Source organism: Abrus precatorius, unplaced genomic scaffold (assembly GCF_003935025.1).
Source record: "Abrus precatorius isolate BTA unplaced genomic scaffold, Abrus_2018 Scaffold10, whole genome shotgun sequence".
Taxonomy (NCBI): Eukaryota; Viridiplantae; Streptophyta; class Magnoliopsida; order Fabales; family Fabaceae; genus Abrus; species Abrus precatorius.
This window is the reverse complement of record NW_020874292.1, coordinates 8,695,185-8,704,176: the sequence shown is the minus strand read 5'-3', so window position 1 is coordinate 8,704,176 and position 8,992 is coordinate 8,695,185. Positions and strand designations below refer to the sequence as shown.

Here is an 8,992-nt window from a genome sequence, read left to right as displayed (position 1 = left end):
TTAATTTTATTATCTATCAATAAAAAACTGATAATTAAGATTATTCTACGTATAATATAATATACCAAACCATCTTAATAGTAAAGAATATTGCAAATTTTACCTTACAATAAATATCTGTAAATAATCATTAAAAATAATAAAAATATTTTTTTATTTATTAACTTTTACTAATGAAATAGAAAATCTACTAACAATGTCAGTATTTTTGGGTAAAATAATAAATTAACATTGGCATGCAAATTTGGTCCAAATATTATTATTATTCATTAGTTTCATAATTTCTTAACCCGGCAAAAGTCATCGTCTCTTTTCTTTAGAATCGGAGAGATAGATTAGGGCTACAGAAAGAAACTGTAAAACTAGAAGGAAGCCACGTCCAAGTTTTACAGCTGATACAATTTTCGTATGTATATAATATAATAATGATAATCAACTTATTATTTATTTTTACGGGCTCGGTTGTTTAACTTGATATTCATGTTACCATAAATCTGTTGTAGGCTTGCGCGCAGAGCAGCAACACTCGCATCAGAAGTTTAGGGTTTGCGGGATGAGTCACCGAGGAATGGGCCGTGACGACGACGACGACGACGACGAGGAGTACGAGGAGGAGGAGCAGGTTGCCGACTTCGACGAAGAAGTGGACGAGGAGGAAGAGGATAATAGAGGACGCAGTGGCGGCAGGAAGCGGAGAAGATCTGGTTTCATCGACGATGATGCCGAGGAGGTTGACGAGGACGAGGAGGAAGAGGATGACGATGACGAGGATTTCGATGGCCGAGGTGGTCGCAGGCGTCAGTATAAGAAGGTTTCTGCTTCCAATTTTTTCGACGAGGAGGCTGTGGTCGATAGTGATGAAGAGGAGGAAGAGGAGGAAGGCGAAGATGGTGCGTTTTCCACTTTTCTTATTGTTTTCTATTAATTTTAGAGGCAAATCAATTCGGTTAGATTTGAATTGGGGTGGAATTAGGGTTGGAAGTGGGAATTTAGGGTTTGTCTTCTCCATCAATTAGTTTTATAGATTAGATGGTGTAGAAATTATTGGGCGGTTTTGGTTGGTTCGAACCTCGGTTAGATGTGTTATCGATTATCCAATCCGCGCAGGTGGTGTTTTAACCGACTTTGTCTGTGTATGACTGTCATTTTGATGTTTTGGATTTTGTTTTGTGATATATTGTTGGTTGTACAAGATCATCCTTTCTGGAAGGAGATTTTGTGATTTGTGGCATGCTCGTTTGTTTTATCATGTCTCTCATGGAACTGGGATTGGGACTGGAATTCGCTATCACTAATAAGTCCTGATGGATGAAATGTTATTTATTCCAGGCACCATGCAGTTTCTTTCTTCTTGATGTAGATTCATTGTCATCTATGTTATTGATGGTGTTAGGTGTTTTTTAAAGCAAGAGTTCTTACATCTATTTCAGGTTACTTTTTCTGATTGGTTGTGAGGGCTTGTTTTAGTCGAGTTTTTTCATTGATTCGGAACTTGGTGAGCTACACTTTGTGAGAAAAAAAAATGGTTATGAAACAAAATTCTCATAATGGGGTAGTCAGTAAATCAAGTGTGTCTATATGGCTCAAAAACATTTTCATGTTACTGAGTATTGTAATTGTTGGTAGTGATACTCTGTTCACCTTGCCTTTAGACTTCAGTTGTTTTATGTTGTGACTTGTGAACCTAATCTATGATATACTGAAGGGTATCTAAAAACAATAATAGTTTTCAAAGACGTTGTCCGAGTGTTTTCTACCATCAGGAGTTTAATATTAACCAGCATCATAACTGTCTCGTCTGAGTCTGATTTCCTTATCCCTGTTTTTTGAAGATAACCAAACTTGTTACCTAGTGATATTCAAGGCTTGTTTGATTCTATTCTTGTTTTCAAGAATTATTTCTCTGAATAAATTATCAAAAATTGTATTTGATGAATTCTGTTTTGAGAATAAGTTTTGAATGCTTGAGAACACTGACGGTAGTTGTGGTGGTTTGAAGTGAGAGTTGAGATTACATGAAAACTGGTAAAATGTGTTCAAAACTACTTTCTACTCTAAAGACAGTTTATGGAGGACAAGTTTAAAAAATAAATCAAATAAAAAATTAATTTTAAAAATGGGACATAGAATTGAAGTGTTTTTATAAATACATAAATTCAGATATTGTATGAATTAGTTTGTATCCTCTCTATCTCTGCCCTTCTGCATGTCTATTATTAATGTATATGAGGCTCTCAGCTACTTTGTGGTAAAATACATCAGTTATTTATGTAGATATGTTAACAACTGTTGAAACATGCAGACTTCATTGTTGAGGGTGGAGCTGATCTACCAGAAGAAGATGATGGGAGAAGGATGCGTAGTAGCCGTATGCTGCCACATCACCAAGAAGATCATGAAGATCTTGAAGCTATGGCCAGAAGCATTCAGGAAAGATATGGAAGGCGAGTAACAGATTATTCTGAAGAAACAACAGATGTTGAACAACAAGCACTTTTGCCATCTGTGAGAGATCCAAAGCTGTGGATGGTCAAATGTGCGGTATGATCCTATCCACTTGTGATGAATTCCTTGTTCTTGCACGGATATAGAAGCATGCCATATTAATATTCTTTGGGTTATTTTGACTAGATTGGTCGTGAGCGAGAAACAGCTGTTTGCCTCATGCAAAAGTACATAGATAAGGGGTCTGAATTGCAAATCAGATCAGCTATTGCTCTTGATCATCTAAAAAATTATATATATGTGGAAGCAGATAAAGAGGCTCATGTTAGAGAGGTATTGTCATGTCTGTTGTAATAAATAACACAAATTTTTATAGATAGAACTGTGATTTTTTATATATATTTTGCATTTGTTTTCAGGCTTGCAAAGGTCAGCGCAATATATTTGGCCAAAAAATAACGCTTGTTCCTATCAGAGAAATGACTGATGTTCTGTCAGTTGAAAGCAAGGCAATTGACCTTGCCAGAGATACATGGGTCAGAATGAAGATTGGGACTTACAAAGGGGATCTTGCCAAAGTATGCAGCACATTCTATAAAATTTTGATGTTCTGTCATAAAAGGGATGGCCCTTTTACTTTCTTTATTTACCATCAAATATTTCTTCTATAGGTAGTGGATGTTGATAATGTGCGGCAGAGAGTTACTGTGAAACTAATTCCAAGGGTAGACTTACAGGCCCTTGCAAACAAATTGGTATGAAATATTTCAGTGTCTTGCTAAATTGATGCATTCTATTTGACCAATGCTTATATTTTTAACTTTCTTGAAAGTCTAAATAGCTTGACTCTATAATTTTTTGCAAATCACTTGTGTTGTGCAGGAAGGTAGGGAAGTTGTGAAAAAGAAGGCTTTTGTTCCTCCTCCTCGATTTATGAATGTCGATGAAGCAAGGTATTGCTGGTTCTCTCCTTTTGTCACTGAATGTCTTCTGTTTCTTGGAAACTTTTCAGTTCCTGGTTTGATTAAATTTATGCTTTCTATTCAGGGAACTGCATATTCGTGTGGAGCATAGACGTGATGCATATGGGGAAAGATTTGATGCGATTGGCGGCATGATGTTCAAAGATGGATTCTTATACAAAACTGTATCAATAAAATCCATTAGTGCTCAGAACATCAAACCTACTTTTGATGAGCTTGAAAAATTTCGTAAACCGGGTGAGAGTGGTGATGGTGATGTTGCTAGTTTGTCAACTTTGTTTGCAAACAGAAAGAAAGGGCATTTTATGAAAGGTGATGCTGTCATTATTGTCAAGGGCGACTTAAAGAACTTGAAGGGGTGGGTAGAGAAAGTTGATGAAGATAATGTTCATATAAGACCAGAAATTAAGGGTCTTCCGGTAAGTATGAATTGATGATTGGTTGGTTTTCTTCCCTGTGTAGTCTGCTGGTTTTGCATGTTGATTTGCAATAAATTGTCTTCATACTTATCTAATTGTCATTTTTTCTACTTGTCAGAAAACTCTCGCAGTGAATGAAAAGGAACTTTGTAAATATTTTGAACCTGGAAATCATGTCAAGGTTGTTACTGGTGCTCAAGAGGGTGCTACTGGAATGGTTGTGAAGGTGGAGCAACATGTCTTGATCTTGATATCTGATACAACAAAAGAGCATGTGAGTCTTGTGTCCCCTTTATAGATTTACTGAAAGACTTGTGAATCTCTTATTATATTTAGTGCAGAAATGACAAAAGTATCTTCTTTTTAGATCCGTGTATTTGCTGATGATGTTGTTGAAAGTTCTGAAGTGACCACTGGAGTTACAAGAATCGGGGACTATGAACTTCGAGATCTTGTATTGCTAGAGTAAGCCTTTTTTGTGTTTTGAGATTAGGCATAGTACCTTACGTCTGCATTCTATGGTTCAAACTATTCTCACTTCTAATAATTTGCCATGGTACAGTAATTTAAGCTTTGGCGTGATAATACGTGTAGAAAGTGAAGCATTTCAGGTTAGTACCTTAATGAATGAAAATTTTAATACGTGTTTTATTAAAATTTTGAGACCCTTGTCCTTATATTCATGTTTGTTATCCTTTTTAGGTTCTTAAAGGGGTTCCTGACAGACCTGAAGTTGTGCTTGTTAAATTAAGAGAGATCAAGTGTAAGATAGAGAAGAAAATAAGTGTGCAGGATAGGTTTAAGAATACGGTATCATCAAAGGATGTTGTGCGGATTGTTGATGGTCCGTGCAAAGTGAGATTCTGACTCTTGGTTATATTTGTTTCATGAAAGCTAATATTGTTCAAATTTTTATTTTTTAATTTATATTATTTGGTTAGGGAAAACAAGGTCCTGTGGAGCACATATATAGAGGAATCCTGTTCATCTTTGATCGCCATCATCTTGAACATGCAGGCTTTATATGTGCAAAGGCCCAATCTTGTGTAGTTGTGGGAGGCTCACGCTCCAATGGTGACCGAAATGTAATTAATTTTTCTATTTTAATTTTTATGCAATTTTGCTTTTATACTTGTAGTAGTGTTTTGCTGAAATTATTCCTTTCCTTCTCTAGGGTGATGCCTACTCAAGATTTTCCAGCCTTAGGAGTCCACATCGTATTCCACCATCTCCAAGAAGATTTTCTCGAGGAGGGCCTCCAGTTAATTGTATGTCTAAATGTCACCAGTCTACCATTTTGATTTGCCTTGTTTTTCCTAAGAAATCTGTCTGATGATTATTTATTTGGATGGGGTATAGCTGGAGGGAGGCATAGGGGCGGTAGGGGGGGACATGATGGTCTGGCAGGTGCAACTGTTAAAGTACGCCAGGGTCCTTATAAAGGTTATCGTGGCCGTGTTATAGAAGATAAAGGGGCATCTGTTCGTGTTGAATTGGAATCCCAAATGAAGGTTGTGACAGGTATGTCTTCAAAGTGGGGCCAAAATCTGAATTGTTTGTATTTCTGTATTTGCATGGTCTCTGACTTGATTGTTTGCAGTTGACCGCAACCATATATCTGACAATGTGGCTGTAACCCCATATCGGTAGGTTCTATGTACATATAATTTGTGATTCCTTGTGTGCATTGGAAGATGTTCAACCATCTGACTCTTATGGGTTCCTCTGCCAGGGACACGTCTCGCTATGGGATGGGAAGTGAAACCCCTATGCATCCTTCTCGAACTCCCTTACATCCGTATATGACTCCTATGAGAGATCCTGGAGGTTGGTTTGATTTTATTGTTGTAGGTTTCTTGCTTGATTTATTTTATAGGATTGAGACTTGGGTCTGTTGTTGACTGATTGATACATCTACTAAAATTGTTAAACGTACTGCTATTTGTAGCTACACCTATTCATGATGGAATGAGGACACCTATGCGTGACCGAGCATGGAATCCTTATACTCCAATGAGTCCTCCAAGGTTTGTCCTATCATCATTGTTCCTTGTTGAGCTAATATATACTGCGCTCTTCTGATTTTTGTTTTTCCTAGTTTATGCTTTGTTAAAAAATATTTCTTCCTTCCACTCTGTATGCCATGCCTTTTCTTAATTTATTTTATCCAACAGAAAAAGGAAAAGAAAAGATCTCTAAATCAATTAACTTATTAACCACCATGAACGTCCAAACAAAAGCTTCTAGAGCATAAGGGTTATTAGGAATTTGGTACTTAAAAGCATTGTTACCTGTTTACAGTCTTCAGCACTATTTAGTAGAATGGTGTATGTGATTTATGATTTCTGATGGTGAAAATAAAATCAGGGATAACTGGGAAGATGGAAATCCAGGCTCTTGGGGAACCAGTCCACAGTACCAGGTCAGGCAGGAGATTTGGTTATTTGAGATACTTTGCAACTTAACTTGATGAACCATATTTATTCCCTTCTCAAACTTTTCAGCCAGGAAGCCCCCCTTCACGGCCGTATGAAGCACCAACTCCTGGTGCTGGTTGGGCGAGCACTCCTGGTGGTAATTATAGCGAGGCTGGGACACCACGGGACAGTTCTGCTTATGGTAATTCTTGCTCCTTATAATCAATAGCATATTTGTAATTCTTTTTTTTGGTGTGCTAATATTCTGTTCTGGGGGATGGGGTTGTGTTGCAGTAAATGCTCCAAGCCCATATTTACCATCAACACCTGGTGGGCAGCCAATGACACCAAATTCGGCATCTTATCTTCCTGGCACCCCTGGTGGACAGCCTATGACTCCAGGCACTGGTGGTCTGGACATGATGTCTCCAGTTTTAGGTATGTTTGTTTTGTCAATCTTGACAGACAGGTTTAGTATGTACATCTTTCGGTCCGACTCTTTCTTTGCCGCTTGTCTATTTGGTTACATCATCACATTGCAACTATATGATGTATCTTATTTTCTTCATCTATGATAGCAAATAACATGTAAAGGTTAGTCTTTGAAATGGAGGAGGGCCACGGGTAGGCTTAGTAGTATGTCTCACCGATATGTGATTCTACACTTGTTATGGTGCATTTAAATGCAAAGATGCTTACTACTCTGCACATGGTATTTTGTTTGCCACTTGTTTGTTTCTCTGTCTCATTCAAACATGGTCAAGGATGGAGTGGTTATTCTACTTTAAACTTTATATCTCTTGTTCCTATTAATTTTTTAAAATTTATTTAGAGGGTTCTAGTTCAAACACCATTTCTCTTGTTTTTTGTGTGCCTAACATGTTGCAAAAACCCTCCAGCTGACATCTCCTTTAGGATAGTTGTTTACCTTTCCATTTTTGTAACAAGCATAATCCTGGATCTATTACTTGTATTACTTATTCGATTGTATCATCAACAAAAATTTAAATTTGTTGTATGTTTCTTATGTTAGTTTGCTAATTTGGTGGTTCAATCTTGTAGGTGGAGTACACGAAGGGCCATGGTTCATGCCAGACATATTAGTCAATGTACACAGAGCAGGAGAGGAATCTGTTGGAATTATAAGAGAGGTTCTTCCGGTATGTTGACATAGAACCTTGCTTGTATATGCATGTTTCTTTAGATCTGTATGAGAGGGATCTTCAAGTTGAGACAAATGCCAAACTATTTATATGATATGAAGCTGTCTTTTTTCATAACTACTCATTCCATTTGCTTGGTTTCTGTTTAATGATATTATTGACGTTGACCTTTTGTTTCTTCAGGATGGCTCTTACAAGGTTGCTCTTGGTTCTAGTGGAAATGGTGAAACGATAACAGCCATTCCTAATGAAATGGAGGCTGTGGTACCAAGAAAATCAGACAAAATTAAAATTATGGATGGGGCATTGCGTGGTGCCACTGGCAAATTAATTGGTGTAGATGGTACTGATGGAATTGTAAAGGTAGATGACACGTTGGATGTCAAGATTTTAGATCTAGTTATTTTGGCTAAATTAGCTCAACCTTGATAAGCTTTTTGTAGAAAAATTACTTAATTCATATCTTTTTTCTCAACCGTTACGAGTGCTTCCTCTGTCCAACTATAATACCCTTCGAGCTCCTTCGTCTGACCAGCTTGGTTGATTGAACTTTTCCACTACCGATAATGAGATATTTGCATCAATAAGTACCGCTATAAAAAATTTTCTTACAATAGGGTGACCCGAAATAACGGATAGAATAGCAGTCATCAATTTGGATCACACATCTAGTAAACCGACTTTGTACTTCCTCCTGCGAAGGATTGTCTGAACATGAAAGAAACATGTATTTCTGTCCCCGTTTTTCAGGCGGCTTAAAATGGTTCTGTATATTTGTTTCAAATAAAATAGGGCTAGAAAATGGTGCCTCATACCGTGCAATTAGTCTTGCCTTAACAGACTCAAGTTTATTGGTAATTCCTGCCTGAATTATGTAATATTCATATCAAACAATCTTGTAAAAGTGCGAGTGAGATCTTGCCAATCACACACTAGCCTATCATGTCCCAGAAAACTATTGCACAAGACTAACATAAAGCAGCTTTTGTTGAGTATATTTAAGTAGAATTCTATAAATATATTAAAATCAAACAAAATATAAAATAGAATTTCTATTTTATATTTTGTATATTATATAAATAATATAAAACATAACAAGCGATAAAAATATAATATTTCAATTATACACAAAAAATTATAGTAAAATATTCCTCCAGCAACATCTTTGACATGTAGCAAAGCTCTAAAACGCGCACAGAATCAAATCCATTTAAAACTGTTTGATTCCAAATTAAATTATTATCATAAAAATTACTTCAATTTTACTTAACATCTGTTTTGTCTTATAATCTCTTTCTCTTCAAAACCTTTCTGCACTGTAAACAAGATAATAACTTAAACTTATTACTGATGTTCCACACCGATGCTTCTAACTTAGCTTTCAAACAAAAAGATTGCTGCCGGCTACCCTCCCATGTTTAAATTATTTTATTTTATTAGTAAAAATATGTGTTGAACACTTTATCAAATACTCTTATCCGGGTTAGGTACAGTACAAGATTATTGACATTCAATATTGATAGCAAAATCACGCGATTCTTCTTTTGGAAAAATTATTGACTTAT

The 8,992-nt window shown here is 36.4% G+C and overlaps 1 protein-coding gene across 3 annotated transcripts; it reads left to right on the top strand.

Moving 5' to 3' along the window:
* Window positions 1-240: 240 nt before the first annotated feature.
* Window positions 241-8,354, top strand: LOC113853028 (putative transcription elongation factor SPT5 homolog 1). Of its 3 annotated transcripts, XM_027483465.1 has the most exons (23): window positions 241-406; window positions 504-890; window positions 2,303-2,541; window positions 2,632-2,778; window positions 2,865-3,023; window positions 3,117-3,200; window positions 3,328-3,398; window positions 3,493-3,847; window positions 3,966-4,121; window positions 4,215-4,312; window positions 4,410-4,458; window positions 4,550-4,702; window positions 4,789-4,932; window positions 5,022-5,115; window positions 5,207-5,368; window positions 5,448-5,493; window positions 5,580-5,674; window positions 5,796-5,874; window positions 6,215-6,269; window positions 6,352-6,466; window positions 6,559-6,702; window positions 7,327-7,424; window positions 7,611-8,246. In XM_027483465.1, exons 2-23 carry the CDS (start codon window positions 554-556, stop codon window positions 7,854-7,856), a joined length of 3,126 nt encoding a protein of 1,041 aa, XP_027339266.1. In that variant the 5' UTR covers window positions 241-406; window positions 504-553; the 3' UTR covers window positions 7,857-8,246. The 3 variants fall into 3 exon arrangements, 2 of the variants coding, with proteins under 2 accessions (XP_027339266.1, XP_027339267.1); XM_027483466.1 differs by lacking the exon at window positions 241-406 and having other exon boundaries at window positions 453-890; window positions 7,611-8,354; XR_003502479.1 differs by lacking the exon at window positions 241-406 and having other exon boundaries at window positions 453-890; window positions 3,520-3,847; window positions 6,215-6,466; window positions 7,611-7,899.
* The last annotated feature ends 638 nt before the right edge of the window (window positions 8,355-8,992 follow it).

Bases quoted from the DNA above. Each gene is read 5' to 3' on its own strand.
- LOC113853028 (XM_027483466.1), top strand. From the start codon at position 554: ATGAGTCACCGAGGAATGGGCCGTGACGACGACGACGACGACGACGAG. The intron at 3,399-3,492 runs GTATTGCTGGTT...CTTTCTATTCAG, and splicing joins ATGAATGTCGATGAAGCAAG to GGAACTGCATATTCGTGTGG. The intron at 5,675-5,795 runs GTTGGTTTGATT...TGCTATTTGTAG, and splicing joins TCCTATGAGAGATCCTGGAG to CTACACCTATTCATGATGGA.